The 19,209-nt window shown below is 33.0% G+C and overlaps 1 protein-coding gene across 1 annotated transcript in view; it reads left to right on the top strand.

The window, feature by feature from the left end:
* Nucleotides 1-19,209, top strand: part of LOC126878428 (prostatic acid phosphatase-like) — a 60,916-nt gene that overhangs the window by 37,810 nt on the left and 3,897 nt on the right. The window contains exon 3 of the mRNA XM_028279905.2: nt 7,965-8,511. Within this exon, the coding sequence (XP_028135706.2) occupies nt 7,965-8,511 (547 nt within the window). The remainder of the gene's footprint in view (nt 1-7,964; nt 8,512-19,209) is intronic.

The raw sequence follows: 19,209 nt of genomic DNA, 5'->3' as shown, positions 1-19,209 counted from the left end.
TGTCTCTTCTTGATCGTTTATAATATTCAGGAATGTATCCAACAATTCTGATCTATGAGGCCATATTGAAAACACATCATCTACATATCTCCACCATACAGTGGGTTTTTAAATTTTGTTTAGAAATGATATTAGTATCGAAATCCTCCATAAATATATTAGCCAATAATGGAGATAAAGAGGAGCCCATTGCTAGACCAAAATTTTGTTTATAAAATTCATTATTTAGTTGAAAATAGGTATTATTAGTACATAATGTCAATAACTCCATTATAGCTGATATATTTAGTTTTGTCCTAGTTGTCAATGTATCATCATTCTCTAATTTCGTTTTGATTATGTTTAAAGTTTTATCTAATGGCACATTTGTAAATAAACTGTTTATGTCAAAACTTACTAAAATATTATTTGGATTAAACTCAATAGTTGATAATTTGTTTACAAAATGTTTTGTATTTTTTATAAATGTGTCATCATTATTAGCAAATGGTTTTATAATGTTTAATAAAAATTTTGATAGTTCACTACAAGGAGAACTGATGGTACTACAAATGGGTCTAAGTGGTATGTTCGCTTTATGAATTTTCGGTACTCCATAAAAATGTGGTGACTTACTGTAATGAGGTGTAATTAATTTTCTTTGATAGTATGTTAGATCATTTTTAAATTTGAATAAAGTTCTATAGATTTTGTTTTCCAGTGTTTTCGTTGGATCCTTCGTTAATTTGGTATAAGGTCCATTTGTAATTAGATCTGTAATTTTGTCCTCGTATTGTATTTTATCCATTATTACAGTTGCATTTCCTTTATCTGCTGGTAGGATCGTTATGGAGTCATCATTTTTTAAAGTTTTTAAAGCTTTAATTTCCTCTTTACTGATGTTCTGTTCAATTTGATTTGTCTTTTCCAATTCAAATTTACATAGTACCCTATACTGTTCTTTTTCATGAGTTGGTAAACACTGTGATATTTTTTCCACTGAACTAATTATGTCTAATTTTGGAATAGATGGATGAGTAACAGCATAGTTTAAACCCTTTGACAATACCAAATTCTCCGTTGCATTTAACTGTCTATTTGATAGATTGACAACTGTCGCTAATATGTCATTATTTCTATTTAGGTTATCAAAAGTATGTATACTATTTTGTTCTAAAAGAATATTAAATTTATTTAAATGTATATTTCTTTGTTTCTGATATGAATTTTGATAAATTATGTGTAAACTAAAAATAATTCGATCAAAATCAGAATTTGATATCATTCCGAAAAGCAAATCTTTAATACTTACGATGTCTTGTTCAATAAAAAATAAATTTGACCTGTGAAATTGTAACCTTTCCCGGATCATTGACAAACTGGCTCTATGTAGAATATTTTGGAGTCTTATATAATACACAATTAGTAAGTCAATAGTCGAGTTAGTACATATTTTATATTTTAGTATTACTTATATACCCATGTATTATTGATATTATTTATAATTTAAACAAAATTATAGTAAAGTCAGAATTTGGTATTAATTTTGAGAGTAAATTAAATGTAAGACCAAATACTTACGATGTCGGGATAGTATCACGAGGTTTTTCCTGGTTTTCCCTCGTGATTTACTATGAGATCTCTAACGCGAGAATTTTAATGTCACCATTGCATGTGGTCGTCTTTTTAAAGACAGATCACATGCTATGATTTTTTGTGACGGATATTCTTGAGTTGGGGTTGATTTCATGTAATCGAATGAACTATCTTTCAGTAAAGTCGTCCCAGGAACGCAACTCATAAATATTGGCAATATCATTTTAAAGTCTTCTACTTTAAAATGTATCATATGTATCTGAATTGCCGATATAAATGAGTCAAATTAAATAAATTATTAGAAGAATTTTTTTACTAAGCAACAACATTTTTGTTAATATTAATAGTATTTTGTATTTTGACAACGGCACCCGATTTGGGCGTCGAAACGTTAATAAAAATCATTTTTTAATAATATTGTGGCTTATTTCCCATTCTAAATAGTTAAAAAAGTCATTAACTTGAACGCACACTTGATCGCAAACCTCACACATGGGTGCTACATACCCTAGCCTGTATTCAATAAATTCTCGTGATTGGAAATATTGCTCAAATGAGACCGCAACTACACACCCATCCTTGGCAGACTAGAGACTGAATTTACATAAAGCAGCATTACCATTGAAATGCAGCTGCGCAAGCTACATGCAGTTAAGTGTGGCGATGGGTATCTCACACCCAGGTGTGAGCTTCCAGGGTTAAGAAGAGTAGACATTTCAGAAGGAGCATTCGCCGATGACGTCGTCATATTGGCCGAAAATGAGAAACAACTACAAAGCAATATAGGAATATGGAATGAAACACTAAAAAAATATGGAATGACAATAAAAATAAAACAAAAGTTATGGTCATGGGGGAAAAAGAAGAAGCAGAAAAGATAAACATAAAAGTAGAAGTAAATATAGAACAATCACGAACATTCCAATACTTAGGAGTAGAATTAGAGGACAACGGAAAACAGGAAACAGAAATTAATAACAGAATTCAAAAAACAATGAACCTATACAATGAGCAATAAATTCATAAATAAAAAATAAATAACACGAAAAACAAAAATTTATGTGATCAAGTCAATATATAGACATGTATTAACATTTGGTTGCGAGTCATGGGTACTAACAGAACGACAAAAGAGTAAAATACAGGCAGTAGAAATGAAATACCTTCGAGACGAGTTCGAGGAGTTACCAAAAGGGATAGACTACGATACACTCAAATAAGAGAAGATTTGGAAATCGAGTCAACGTTAGAATTTATAGAGAGAAGGCAACTCAGTTGGTGGGGTCATCTTCAGAGAATGGATCAGACAAAACCGGTGAAAGAAATTTGGCAGGCAAAAACGCAAAGAAGAAATAATAAAGGTAGACCACGACATACATAGGATAGAACACTAGGCAAAATATTCGAGAAAAGGGGAACAACGTGGATAAAAACAAGGACACTGGCTAGAAATAAGAAGGAGTGGGTCAAATTTGTGCAATATAAATGTATAGCAGTTACTAGTTAAATTTAAGATTAAGTTGTTTTTGTATTGTATTATAATGTAACATAATGTAATGTATTGTCGCCTTACATCACTATGTGGTAAATAGTTATTTTCCTAACAAGTGCAGAAAGTCATTCTTCCCGCTTCAACTCCCGCTTCGCGTCGTTCGGCAAACTGCAGTCGCGTGCGGAAAAGAGACTTTCTGCAAGAGTTAGGAACAATATTTTTTCTAAGACTCTTTAAAAAATTACCAAATTTTAATCAATTAAATTAATTAATATGAAAATACATACACAATTTAATTCTTTGACAAGGTTGTCAAAACCAAACTTTCAATGTAATTAGTTAGCATGACGACGATCTTGGTTTTCATGACGATGATTCAAAACGACTGTTATTGTCTACCGATTTGACTTTCGAATATTATGTCAACATAATTTTATTTCATCGAATTGTCGCGTTAATTTCATTAAAACAGGAACATAATAAGATATATTTGAAATAAATTAGTAAATAATATCTAAATATTAGTTTATTGCATGTATTATAATTACTTTAAGGCCATATTAACATATCTAAATTAACACGCGTGTGGAAAAGTAAAAAACGCGTGCGGAAAAGTGAAACTTTCTAAACTAAAATGCGTCCGCGAAAGTAGACATTTTTGCACATTCGTAGAAAAAAGGTTTTTTGAAAATATATATTTTTATATATACAGTATGTCCCTGTAAGTTGTATCCATATGGAAAACTTTTTTATTATTAATTTTACGAAAAAAAGTTATTCTTTTTAAAAAGCTCTGCATGATCCAAAACCTGCGATTAAACCACCAAATGTCAAATTTTTTGAATATTATACGAGGTATGTCAAAAAGTTTGAATTTCTCTCAAGAATAAAGTAGCTTTATTTTTCACAATATTGAAAATTGCTGTTATGAAAAGTTGTTTGGAATTAAAAGCTGTATTCTAGTATGCAATTACATCCTTCTAATTGAAAACATTTTTTTTTTGAAAAATTATGGATAACTAACATTATTTTCAGTTATTTTAATTCAGATAACTCTTTTATTAGTAATTTTACGAAAAAAAGTAATTCTTAATAAAAAGTTCTACATGGTCTAAAATCTAAAATACAACCATCTTTTGTCAAATTTTATCAATTTTATACGAGGTATGTCAAAAAATATGAATTTCGCTCAAGAGTAAAATACGTTTATTTTTCACAATATCGAAAATTGTCATTACGAAAAGTTATTTAGAATTAAAAACTATGTTTCAGTATGTAATTATATCCTTCTAATTGAAATATTCTGAACTATAAAGGTACTTTACTTTTGATCTAAATTTATCTTTTTTGACATACCTCGTATAAAATTGATCAAATTTGATATAAGATTTCTGTATTTTAAGGTTTAGACCATCCAGAACTTTCTATTAAGAATCACTTTTTTTCGTAAAATTAATAATAAATGAGTTATCAGAATTGAAATAACTGAAAAAATAATGATAGTTATCCATAATTTCTCAAAAAAAAATTTTTTTCAATTAGAAGGATGTAATTGCATATTAGAATATAAATTTGATTCCAAACAACTTTTCATAATAGCAATTTCCAATATTACGAAAAATAAAGCTATTTTACTCTTGAGTGAAATTCAAACTTTTTGATATACCTCGTATAATATTCAAAAACTTTGATATTTGATGGTTAAATCTTAGGTTTTGGACCATGCAGAGCTTTTTATAAAGAATAACTTTTTTTCGTAAAATTAATAATAAAAAAGTTTTCCATATGGATACAACTTACAGGGACATACTGTATATATTTTGCATTTATACAACGCATCACGGCACGGGTTTCTCATCTGGCGGTAACAGTGACCGAGAGCTTTATCTTAGAAGGCTGCTAGACCAGGAAATGATGGTATAAATGGAGAATTGATAAAAAAAGGAGGAAACGTTTTACATCAAAAATTGTATGACATTATTCTCAGAGTATGGCAACAGCAGAAAATGCCTAGAGAATGGAATGGAATTGTTATAATACCCATACATAAGAAGGGAAATAAAGAGCAATTCCGAAACTACAAAGGCATATCGCTTATTAGTACAGCGTATAAGATTCTATCAATTATCTTACTAAAGAGAGTCACTCCTTATTCGGAAGATATTCTAGGCGACTACCAATGCGGCTTTCGAAGTGGAAGGTCAACAATAGATCAAATATTTACCATCCGACAAATATTAGAAAAAAAAACTGGGAATTCAACCGAGATGTACACCAAATCTTCGTAGATTTCCAGCAAGCATATGACTCGATAAAAAGAAGCAGACTATGGCTAGCAATGCTAGAAATGGGAATACCAAGAAAATTAGTGCAGCTCACTCAAATATGCGTGGCAGACTCATATGCACAGGTAAAGATAGGAAACAGAACATCGATGCCATTTAGTATAACATCAGGGCTTAGACAAGGAGACTCTTTATCACCATTGCTATTCAATTTGGCTTTAGAATACGCAATAAGTAAAATATCGTCTGAACTAACAGGATGATTCGCAAATCGAGGATCAAAACTATTGTTGGCCTTTGCCGATGATCTAGATGCAGTCGCTCATTCTACAAGAGACGTAAGAGAGGTGTTTTCACAGCTCGAGGAGGAAACAGGTAACCTGGACCTTCGAATAAATGAAGAGAAGACGAAATATATGCTGGTGACCAAAAATCCAAGACCAAGAGTTAGGCAGAACGTAACTATTAATGACCACAACTTTGAAGTAGTAAAAGAGTTTAAATGTCTGGGAGCAGTAATCACAGAGGACAATCACATAGAAAAAGAGGTCTCAGCAAGAATAGCTGCGGGAAATAGAGCATTATACTCCCTATCATCATTATTAAGATCTAAGCTGCTGAAAAGACAATCTAAATTAAGACTGTACATGTCAATTATTCGCCCAGTTGTTACATATGGGAGTGAAACATGGACTCTACATCAGCGAGAAATAAATAAATTGCTGATATTTGAAAGGAAAGTCCTCAGAATGATATTTGGTCCTCAAAGAGATGAATTGACAGGAGAGTGGAGAAGGCGCCGCAATGCTGAATTGGTGACTCTATATGGTACTGAAAACATCGTTAGACATATAAAAGCTAATCGGATAAGATGGGCAGGTCATGTAGTAAGATCAGAGGAAGACAGAGTGCTAAAGACAGTGTTCTTCGAGAGACCAGACGGTAGAAGATCAGTGGGCCGTCCCAGAAAAAGATGGAAGGATGATGTTGAAACCGATCTATCTAGGATTGGGGTACAACAATGGCAAATCGAAGCGCAAGATCGCAGACGATGGAGGGCCATAGTGGATGCGGCGAAAACTCACCCCGAGTTGTAAAGCCAGTCAAGAAGAAGAATTGAATTGTTGCTAAAATATTCGTTCAATTTTCACCAGCTTCTGGAACTATAATTCAAACCAAGGAGGCTTTTAAGTCACCAAATTATTTAATTATTGGTGGATAATTAGTTATCTAAAACTTTATTTGAAAATTAAAGATTTTGTTGAGAAAACCCGGATTTTCCGAGGAAACTTTTCATCGGATCAGATCGGAAAAAACATTTCTCTATGCAGAATTTAATTGCGGTGAATTTTTATTTGAGTATTTTTGTTGTAAAGTTAAAATCTTCGGAGTTATAGAGCAATAATTGAAAAAAACACGATTTTCGGGCGCCATTTTGTTTATAAAAAAAGTAGCACATTATATGCGGACTTTGCATACCTATATTATTAATATATACAGTCATAACATTCGATTCCAGCAATAAAATTGCTGGTAAATAACTTTCCCCAAAAATGGCCTATTCTCCGATAATGAGCTCAGACTAATATTAAAAAACTGAGAAAGTTTCGGTATGAAAAATAATACATTTTAGTATTGATATATTTTTTTCAAATTTCTTTTAGTTTTCAAGTAATTTTGAAAAAATGGAAAACATTTATAAAATATCAAAAAATAATTTAATACTAAATTGAAATTTTTTCCATACCTAAGCACTTTACTGGTTAAAATCTCAGAACACGTAGTTAGTTTATAAATAAACCTAATTGAGTATGGAATAATGTTAATTTTTATTTTTGTGGAAAATTCACCAATTTAAGTAATTATCCTTTTGTTCTTTCAACGACATAATCGTTTTGTTTTTGTAATAACTCGGTCATTTTTTATCCAAATCACTCTTATATTAGCTCCTTTTAAAGGTATTAGTAAAATCTTTAAAAATGTTTCCATAATTTTTTTCTAAAAATCTCTATTTTTTTCGTTATTTAATGATAAAATGTTTGATTCAAGGTTAATTCGAAAAAATCCCGATTTTATGTAGGCTGTAACTTAGGTTGTGTTATTGCTATAATAATTAAAAAAACAGCACTTCATTCATTAATTTAAAAGGTTTATTTTTGACTGTAATGACTTTTTCGTAAAAATGCATCATTTTAGAGTTATTTTTAAAAATCCACTCAAAAACATGCATTTTTCATGTAGGAAATCATCAATTTCGATCGTGAATAACTTCCTAAATATCAATTTACCGAAAAAGTCGTATAGAAGATTTTTTACTCAAATTGAAATATCTATCAATTTCCGAGGTTATTTTGAGGTTAAATATTTCCACCCCCGAGAAGGGGTGGTACCCATCCCCAGAGCAAAAGAACACATCGGCACAATATCACTCTTTTTCTTTGACATATTATGTATATGCATGCCAAATTTCAAGTCAATCCAAGCGGTTCTTTAAAATTTACCGCAAAAACCGTCAAAGAATGTACTACGTATAATATTTTATTTTTTATCTTTTCTTGTTTCCCAATTGGCTTATTTGGTTATTTGAAATCAATTAATTTTTTTATTTTTAGGAAGGAAAAAGAATGCATATGAAATTAGGTCAATACACAAGAAGTAGATATGCAAACTTTATACCCCAAAAGTACGACCCATCTTTTTTCTATGCACAAACAACAGACGTAGATCGTACTCACATGTCCGCACAGAGTAACGTTTATGGTTTATTCCCTGTAACAACAAATGACCAACGGTGGGAAAATAAAATCAATTGGCAGCCTATACCTATTCATCCTGCAAATAATATTGTTTTGTCTAATTTCGTGTATCCACCAAACTGTCCAGCATTCACGACGGAAATGCAAGCGGTACTGGCTAGCCAAGAGTTTACAACGTACGACTCAGAAAATGCTGGCCTATATGCCTACTTAACCAAACACAGTGGAATGAATATAACGGATGTTACAACCGCATTTGACATATGGGATTGTGTAAAAACTGAAGACAATGTTGGATTCAGTTTACCAGCTTGGACCAAATCTATATATCCCGAGCCTCTTCGGACCACGATTGGAAAATTTTTTGAAGTTTTTACATACACGACTAACATGAAACGAATTAGTAAGTGTACAATAAAATCTCCTCTATCTTTTTCTCTCTCCTTTTTTGTATTTCTCTATAGGTATGCTCTCGAGGGATACCCTAGGTTTTCTATTTTTTTGTTTATATGTACATATATGGTTAAAATATTTCAATATTTCAGGATTTAGTGTTCATCAGTATTCATTCATCAGTTTTTCATCACGAAAAGCATGTCACAAAGAGATGGAGAAAGTATTTTGACAGTTTATTAAATGAAGAATTTGACAGACAGCCTGTGGAGTTAACCCGCGGGTGGTCGCTATATGAGATTTTCTCTCACGGTTTCAGAAAATTGCGCACAACTTTTTTTCTGGGAAGTTATACGCGCCGTAGTTCTTTCTAGTCTCCTAACTATCCTCCCTCGACAATCTAATAGACTTGCCCGCTCAGATAGTGACTCAGTTTTCTTAGTATCACCATATTGTTGAGTCAGTGCGCTTCATGTGAGAGATTCTCTCATCAAGCGACCACCGGCGTCACTAACTGTGTATTAAAATTAATTTTATTTTTCCCCTTAAAACCTAAAATAATATCCTTTTATGATGTAATAAAAGGCGCCGTGGATGTGGGTCGATGATATGAATCTCCTATGTTCTGTTTCACGGGTTAGTTGTAGATGGTCACTTACCATATATTTTTCAATGTTAAATATTGGCGGCATCAATAGTCACATTTTATATAAAGATAATAATAATAAAACAGAAAAACGTCGTGTCTTTTTAAAGCAAATGGCTTTATCGTTGATGACACCTCATCTTTTTTGTAAAATTTTGTAAAGAAAGGCAAAAGTTGGATATGTGAGAGAAAATCTCACGCGCGCCCACTCGCGTAACAACCTACCTAGCGACCAATGCCGGGTTAACAGAGACAGTAACAGCAATGGTTACCAGAATAACAAACGAGGAAGTGGCTCAAGCGCTTCAAAAAATAAAGAAAGGAAAAGCAGTCGGACTAGATGACATTCCTGGGGAAGTATGGAGAGCATTGGGAGAGACAGAAATAAGTTGGCTAGCAGGTCTATTTAATAGAATTATGGAAGTTGGACAAATTCCAGACGAATGGAGAAGCAGTACGTTAGTACCTACCTACAAAAACAAAGAAGACATAAAACAATGTAAAAACTATAGGGCTATAAAACTACTTAGCCACACCATGAATATATGGGAGAGAGTAATTAATAGACGGATATATGAAGAAACCGAAATATCTGATAATCAATTTGGCTTTATGCAGGGCAGATCAACAACAGATGCAATTTTCATTGTAAGGCAACTGATCGAAGAATAGAGGAATAAAGAGACCAACGCTCATATAAAAATACCAAGTTTTTTGTAAAAGGAATATATTAAAATACCCTAAAAAAGGGTAACAATACAAAACGTTTTCGGATTAAGGAATCCATAATCAGTGTTTAAAAGCCAAAAATTGCATGCCTGAGGCACCAAAATGTATTGGGTAGAAACCCTTTAAATGTAAATGATATGGTTGTTTTACATATTTATATAAAGATCATCTGATGTTAAAGATATGCCTGGACGTTACCCAGGGCAAAACAGGACTCCGTTAGGGTATTTTAATATATACCTTTTACAAAAAACTTGGTATTTTTGTGATTTATGGTATACATCCAGCTACAGGAAGTTTATTTTCATCGTGGATTCAATGCTCATATGTAGTGTAACCAACTCCAATTCAGTCGAATTCGGGACAAGGCTGAAAATAATACCTGAAATCCGGGACTTTTCAATGAAAATCGGGCCATTTTTTTAAATATAGAACCAACTTTAATATCCATTTTATTGATTATTTAACTCTTTTATGTTGACAATGATATTTTTGATGGGATTAAGCCACAATTGATTGTAAGCAGAGGTGTAACCAGGATGATTCTTAAGGGGAGGGGGGTTACAACTACTTGATGGTCTCTGGGAGGTATAGAATAGTTATAGTGTTAAGCGTATAGCGCTCAAAATACATCCAAGGGTTACAACCCCCAAAACCCCCTGGTTACGCCTACGATTGTAAGGATAATGACGAGAATTAAAATACAGATACGAAAAAGTCCACAGTTAGAGTTTTTGTAAATCTATAATACCACTAAATAAAATGCATGCGTTTTGGATGTGGTATTGGTACTAGTATTACATGCTAGAACTTGTCGACTTTTTTTCGTCTCAATAATTAAATTTGATGTTAATTCTTAGAAGAATAACGTATTCAAAATTTCAAAATAGAATTTTGCCAAAACGTTGAAAATTCGGATGGCCCGGAAGCCTTGTCCGGGACGCCGGGACACTAATTCGGAATTCGGGCCATGTCCCGGATTTTTCGGACTAGTTGGTCGCACTACTCATATGGTATTCATTGATCTTGAGAGAGCATATGATAGAGTTCCTCGAGAGAATCTGTGGTGGGCACTCAATAAGAAAGGAGTCCCTGGCGAATATGTAAAAATTATGAGAGATATATATGAGGGAGTAACGACTAGTGTTAGGACAGGTGTGGGAGAGACTGATAAATTTCAGGTGAAAGTAGGATTGCACCAAGGCTCGGTGCTTAGTCCTTATTTATTCTAATTTTTTTTGGACCAGATAATAGCGAAACTACAGGGTAGCATTCCATGGTGCCTAATGTATGCTGATTATGTAGTGTTAATAGGAAATAGTGAAAGAGACTTAGAACAAAAACTGGAACAGTGGAGACAAGCTTTGGAGGAAAAAGGTTTAAAACTTAGTAGGACAGCAACAGAGTATTTGGAATGTTCATTTAAAGATGGAGGTATTACAATTAAAATGGTATATTTGGATGGTGAAATGATTGTAAAAAGCAATAGTTTAAGTACCTAAAATCGGTATTACAGAGTAATGGAGAAATAGATGGAGATCCATGCAGTAGAATTAGGGCTGGATGGATGAAGTGGAAAGAAGCGAGTGGTGTGTTGTGTGATAGAAAAATTCCAATGAAGCTGAAGGGAAAATTCTATAACACAGCCATAAGACTGGATATGATGTACGGAACTGAATGTTGGTCAGTGAAAAAGTAAGAGGAACAAAGAATGCATGTGGCGAAAATGAGAATGCTTAGATGGATGAGTGGAGTGACAAAGAAAGCTAAAATTAGAAATGAGTATATTAGGGGAAGTCTAGGTGTGGCACCAACTGATGCCAAAATAAGAGAGCATAGGTTAAGATGGTTTGGTCATTTTCAACGACGATACGTTAATCGCCCAATACGAAGAATATCTGAAGTGCAGATTCCTGGAAGGAGTAGAAGAGGAAGACCAAAGAAGACCTGGGAGGAGACGATAAGGCAGGACATGTTGGTAAAGGGATTAACATTGATATGACCCAAGATAGAATTGTGTGGAGAAATGCAATTAGGGAAGCCGACCCCGGATAGGGATAAGGCAAAGAGAATGATGATGATTAGTGTTCATCAGTTTTATCAGTTCAAGTTGTTACTCTTATTAATTTGTGAAGGACCCAGCATTCAATGTACCACCAAAACGAAAATTATAACGCGAAATACACAGTAGATACATACATAAGTAGAGGATTATTTTAATAACATATGACACTTTTTATGATATTTATTAGCGAAAATTTAATTCTGGTGCAATATAACGCTGGAGGACCCATTTTTAGAATAACTCGTAGGCACCTCCACGATGTGTAAATAATGTCAATAATGAAATGGCCACGTCTAAGATTGCATCTAAACTTAAACCTTATATTAACTCGTAAAATATGGGATCATCATCATCATCCATATTCTCGCGTTAACTGCTGAACTTGAAGCTCCTCTAGGTGCCTTCAGGACATTAAATTTTGCGCAAGTTGAATCCAGTTACTGTTCTTACTATGTTATCATCAGCCTACCGCATTGATGGTTTTTCTTGACTTATTTTATATTAACTAATTATAATATTTTATGTTATAATTAGAAGAACGCACTGATTGTAGTATATCTTTGTCTTGAGGTTCAAATGGGACACTATTGAATGTGCCTTCAATCTGCCCTATGCAACCAACTTGAGATCTATTATTCTTTGTATTTCTTGTGTTTGGTTTCTTCTGGTGACATCTGGCGGTTTTGCTTGTCTCTGGTCGTTTCTAGTGTTTGGCTGTTTCTGGAGTCTCTGGTTTGGAAGTCTCTGCTGACCTGATTTTGTCATAACTAAGATATCTGTATCGTGTAACGTTTTTCTGTATCGTCTTGTTTTCTAACTTCATTGTACCACCGATGACCAAGTTTGATTTGCACTTCCACTTCTTTATTTACCTATGAAAATTCCATTAAGCATCGCTTCTGATTTTTTAAATCATGGACAACGTGGGCACTTCCTTGTACTAATTGAGTTTGTAGAAATTACAATCTAGAATTTCTATGAGATTCTTGGGTGACACGTGTCTCTGTATTCAACACATCTATCCAATACACAGAAAAAAGGATGTGTGTGTACTTTGTACGCACGTAAGGAGTTATACTTCTATTATAATATAATTTCAACGAAATAAATATACCTACTTAACAGTTACAATACAAAAAATTAACAATAATTACCAAAAATATATGAATCGTCCGGGATTTGAACCCGCAATCTCGCGATTTTTTGATCTCTGGTCCAATGCTCTACCAACAAGGCGATCAAGCCGCATGCAACTTAACTTTCAGATATACATAATTATACATCACCGTGACAAGTGAAATATAAAAATAGATGTTTTATTATTTTACGCCCAAGGAAGACAAATCCAAAGACACAAAATTATAATAAAAAACCTTTTAAACCACCTTTTTCAAATTGCGCAAATTGTATTATTAATATTAATGTTAATAAATGAAATATAAATATTTTGACGTTTCACAATTTGACAATTCACTTTTAACTGCAGTGCATTAAAATTTTTAAAGCACTAGTGCCTTAAAGTAGCATTTTTAACGCTCCTATGGAGTCTTAAAAATTGCATTTTTAACACGTTTGTAGAAAAATATATTTAAGAACACTAATATATTCTTTCCACACCTTTTCTGGACTGATACATACATAAATTAAAACATTTTGAAGTATAACTTCAAAAATATAATATGAAAACTATTTAAAAAGGCAGTATAACTATTAACTAACCTTTGTTGTTTCTCTTCCCACAAATTTTAAAACGCAACAACCATACATAACCAAACCGTCAATCGTCCAAACCACAGCTGCGCTACAGCTGCCATATTGGATAATTTTTGACATGTCATTTGATCAGAACAAAGTTATAATGCGCATGCGCCGGGATCGTAGGTTTTAACATATAAAAATTCACCCTCATATCGCGCCTAAAGAAGTATAACTTCAATAAATAAATGATAAGAAGTTTAGAGACATTTACGAAAACAGCAAGAGAAGGAGAAAAACGGAAAGTTTTTGGGGGGAAAATAATTATGAGGAAAATACTGAAACTAAAGAATGAAAAGAAAAGAAAACAAGAGAATGGATAAATCACGTAATACAAACATAGATGGGTCAAGAGAACATAGATCAATGAAAGCACAGATAATTAAATGGTATGGACACATAGTGAGAGAAGAGAAGAGCAATATGTTGAGAGTTATAAAGGATTGAAAGGTAAAAGAATCAGTGGCAGACCTAAACTGAGATACAGACAATAAGCGGAAAAAGTCGTAAGGTGTATAACAATTAGATAAAAAGGAAGAACAATCAAAGAGAGGGAAGAATGGAGAACAGTAGTGGAAACAGCGTACTGACATCGGAAAATGTAAAACTAAATTCGGACTGGGATGGCCTCCACACAAAAAGGATATTCAGGTGAAAACAATTTCAGCTGCATCGGGAACGTATAGCTTGTATATACAGTAGAACCCCGATTATCCGTGTGCGGATTATCCTGGCTGCGGATTATCCATGCTATGATTTTCTATTACTTAAATTGCATTTTTGAGGTTTTATTAAGACAGCGTCACTGTAAATCACTCGACGGAAACTTTATACGCGGAGAGGGAGACTCATAATGAAAGATTTATTTTTTCTGTTGTCTTTTTATGGTAGGGCTATATGTATGGATATACGTACATACGTATCACAATAAGAAATAAATTTTCCGATTATTCGTGCTTTTCAATTATCCGTGCCAATGTCCGGTTCCGAGGAGCACGGATAATCGGTGTTCTACTGCGAATAAAACTCATTGGATTTTTCATGGAATTGAATACTTACTTTTGATTTCTTATAGATGTTAAAAATTAAGCGGCTACATATCCAATCCACACAATACTGGGTTAGAGCTTTGATTATTCCGGTTGATTCTATTGTATCAAAAGCCTATTATTGGAAATCAACAAAAACTAGTGTACTAGTGGACAGTTGTTGTATTCTACGGTTTTCTCTACTAACCCGCAAGTAGTCGCGCCGTTAGACATAATCTCACATTTTATCCTTTTTCGCGATAACTTCATGAAAATTTTTGCAATTTTAAAAAAATTTCGTAAGTGCCTCGAAGAAGAGTGTAGTAATGCGTAGGTATTTTTTCTTCTTCTTTTTGTGGAATTTATGGCTTTGGGGAGAGCCAATTAGCTTTAATAATTGTTAGAAATAATATTTCTAACATACACTGGGGTGCAAAATTAACCGGACACCTTAAAAATTTAAAAATTAGTAATTTTTGATGTCTCGAATTTCCTAAACCTGTTGTCCGATTTAAGTGATTTTTTAATATGTTATAGCCTTATTCGCTAACAATATCGCTGTAATAATATTGTTATTAGACGGGTAAATTTTCATTGTATACTAGGTGTACCAATAAAACTGTGTTTTTTCTCAAATTTCGCATCACCTTGTAGAATATTCTAGCATTTATAAAATACTGAAATTAAAACCCAACTGTAGATTTATGTTTTCTAAATATTATGCTTTTTTATTCATTTGCATATGTTGGACAATAAAAAAGTTAGGTACTTTAACTATTACCCATGTTTTTCATGAATACAGGGTGCTTTTAAATAAGTGTGGCAAACTTCAAGGGGCAATTCTACATGAAAAAATAATGACAGTTTGCTTTTTAAACCTACGTCCGCAAATGCTTCGTTTTTGAGATAGAGGGTGTTGAAATTTTTCTTACAAACTGACGATTTATTTATTGCTTTAAAACCGCTTGAGATATGCAAATGAAATTTGGTCGGTTTTAAGACGTAGTTATTGTACATTTTTTGACATACAAGTAGGAATTTAATATTCGCCATTGGCGCGCATACGGGTAATATGAGCGGTTATATTACCCGTATGCGCGCCAATGGTGAATATTAAATGCTTAATTGTATGTCAAAACATGTGCAATAATTACCTCTTAAAACTGACCAAATTTCATTTGCATGTCTCAACCGGTTTTAAAGTAATAAATAATTGGTCATTGTGTAATAAAAATTTTAACACCCCCTGCCCTATCTCGGAAACGAAGCATTTGCGGACATACCGTTTATAAAGCAAACTCTCATTATTTTTTATGCAGAATTTCCCCTTAAAGTTGGCCATACTTATTAAAAACACCCTGTTATGATGAAAAACATGGCTAGTTGTTAATGTACCTAACTTTTATGGTCCAATGTATGGGAATGAATCAGAAAACAAAATGTTGAAAAAACATGATGCTATAGTTGGAATTTAATTTCAGTATTTTATAAATATTAGAATATTCCACAGGGTGATGCGAACTTTGAGAAAAAAACACAGTTTGATTGGTACACCGGGTATACAATGAAAATCTAACTGTTTAGCAACAATACTATTACAGCGATATTGTTAAAGAATAATAAAAAAATCACTTAAATCGGACAACAGGTTTAGGAAATTACAGACATCAAAAATGACCCATTTTTAAGGTGTCCGGTTAATTTTGCAACCCAGTGTAGCAAGTAAATAAAAATACTATAAAATAAAAGTTTGTTGTAAATTCGTATTGTGAGATGAAACCTAACACGCGACTGTTCACGTTACAGAAGTGAGCGCGACTACCCCCGGGTTAAGGTTTTTAGCGCTGTAAGACAATCATTGGTACCGAAACTTTAGCCAAAACTGGCTTGTTCTATTGGTTGATGAAACTCAGTTTATTTTCTAGCCTTTGAGTGACCATTTTGATAAAAAACGTTTAAACAAATGGGAAAAGACGTTTACAGGTCTATAACTTTCTATTTCGGAAAGGTCTTCATTTTTAAAGATCAATATTATTCATAGGCGTAACCAGGGGGGGGGTTTTGGGGGTTGTAACCCCCCCATTGGGATGTACTTTGAGCTCTATACGCTTAACACCATAGCCCTCAGAGACCTTCCAGTAGTTGTAACCCCCCCCTTTCAGGTAGTTGTAACCCCCCCCCCTTAGGATCATCCTGGTTACGCCTATGATATTATTAAAATATTGTTCCAATCGCCAGTAATTATGAATTTTTCTTTCTAATTACAGAACTTTACCTCCAACTTTAATTTACCTCCACTACTATTTATACCTATCCGAGTGCTTTCCGATCTTTCATCTTTTTGAGCGCATGTCTTATATCGTCCTTGATAATTTTATGTGTGCCTTCTAAACCTTGGTTAACCACTCACCTTTTTTCTATCCTTAAATATTCTAAAGACAGGCATTTGTCAGAACAGTAGTTTCATACATATCTCAGTTAAAAGAGGCGTTCTTTCAAGAATGACATGCTTTTATTAAGGTAGGACATGATTTTATTGCTGCTTACATGAATCTAAAACAACGCTTAATTTAAATCTTGCCAATATTATTAAGAATTTCTTTTGATGTTGACTTGAAATATTTTTTTTATTCTTATTGTGTAGAGTTGTTAGTGGTAGGGGAGCCCAAGCGGGGATTTTTGCAGTTACTCGAGCGCGTCAGGTTATTACATGGGGAGAAACCTTGTACCCTGAAAATGTATCTCTACCATATATTGGCTCTTAAAGCAGACCAGAAAAGCGACGGGACCAGACGAAATACCGAGTGAAATAATAAAGCCCTTTGAAAGTTCAGGTAAAAGATCTCTCCTTCAGATGAGTAAAAGATCTCAATGGGCACAGACCAACTGAATTGGCCCATTGAATTGGCAAGTACCTCTAGCATCTTCGGACAGGGAAGCATGGTGCCCTTTTAGCATGTGTTCCATTATAGCTATCAACATCGACTTCTAGTCATAAAATTTTACTAAATTATATTATGTAAACCATATTTATATTATGGGGTTACCAATATACAGGGTGAGGCAGATAACTGGCCTATTAGAAATATCTCGAGAACTAAAAGCAACAGAATAATGAAAATTGGAATACAGGGGTTTTGAAGGATGATCTATTAAATGAAAATATTTTCATCTCTTTGCAACTTCCGGTTATACCGGAAGTTGCTTATAACTTCGTTTTTTTTTAATGGGACACCCTGTATATTATTACATTTTTGGATTCTCTTCGATGTCTTCTTTCTTAAAATATGAGGATTTGTAATGTTATACAGGGTATTTTAAAAGATAATTACGTTTGTTTATTAATTTCGGAGCAATATTCACACCCTGTAGAATTGTAGTAGTTTGACAACTAAAACTCTACTTACGTTCAAATGATTTTTAATATAGTGTACTATTGTTAAGAATCATTAGTATAGCTAAATTTTTAATTTTAGTATACAGGGTTGGTCGAAACTCGGAATGAGTATTTTCTGAGTTTTCTTAAATGGAACACCCTGTATTTTAGTATTGTAATGAAATGATATTTTATGGTACTTTTTTATTTCTTAAGCATTCCCTATACCTAACTGCTTTAATTTGTGCTTAATTGTTAGTCGCATCAACAATCTTAACTACGTAGCTATTTTGATAGCTAAACCATTATTGGTAATTTTAAGGATCGGTCTGGATTAATATGTATTTATTTCTGAAAAATTGTTTGTGATTGAATATTTTCATGGCCAACCTAATAAAATTTTTCGTATTTTTTGTTGCAATTAATGTTTAGCTTGAATCACCAATAACTCACAAATTAAAGCAGTTAGGTATAGGGAATACTTATAAAAGAAAAAAGGACTATGAAATATAATTTCATTACAATACTAAAATACAGGGTGTTCTATTTAAGAAAACTCAGAAAATATTCATTCCGAGTTTCGACCAACCCTGTATACTAATATTTCAAAATTAGCTATACTAATGATTCTTAACGATAGTAGAGTATATTAAAAATCACTTGAACGTAAGCAGAGTTTTTAATGTCAAACTGTTACAATTCTACAGGGTGTGAATATTTCTACGAAATTAATCAAAAAACGTAAATATCTTTTGAAATACCCTATATAATATTACAAAATCTCATATTTTAAGAAAGAAGATATTGAGGAGAATCCAAAAATGTAAAAATATACAGGGTGTCCCATTTAAAAAAACCAAGTTATAAGCAACTTCCGGTATAACCGGAAGTTGCAAAGAGATGAAAATATTTTCATTTAATAGATCATCCCTCAAAACCCCTTGATTTCAATTTTCATGATTCTGTTGCCTTTATTTCTCGAGAAATTTCTAATAGGCCAGTTATCTGCCTCACCCTAGATACAGTGTTCTAGTTTCAAACTACTCGGCAGAATGCACTGAAGATGTTCTGTATTAGAACGAAAACGTTTTGCAATCCATAACATTTTA

The sequence above is a fragment of the Diabrotica virgifera genome, chromosome 4, assembly GCF_917563875.1.
Source record: "Diabrotica virgifera virgifera chromosome 4, PGI_DIABVI_V3a".
In the NCBI taxonomy this organism is placed as follows: Eukaryota; Metazoa; Arthropoda; class Insecta; order Coleoptera; family Chrysomelidae; genus Diabrotica; species Diabrotica virgifera.
The sequence above is the reverse complement of the archived record's forward strand: the minus strand, read 5'-3'. Positions and strand labels throughout refer to the sequence as shown.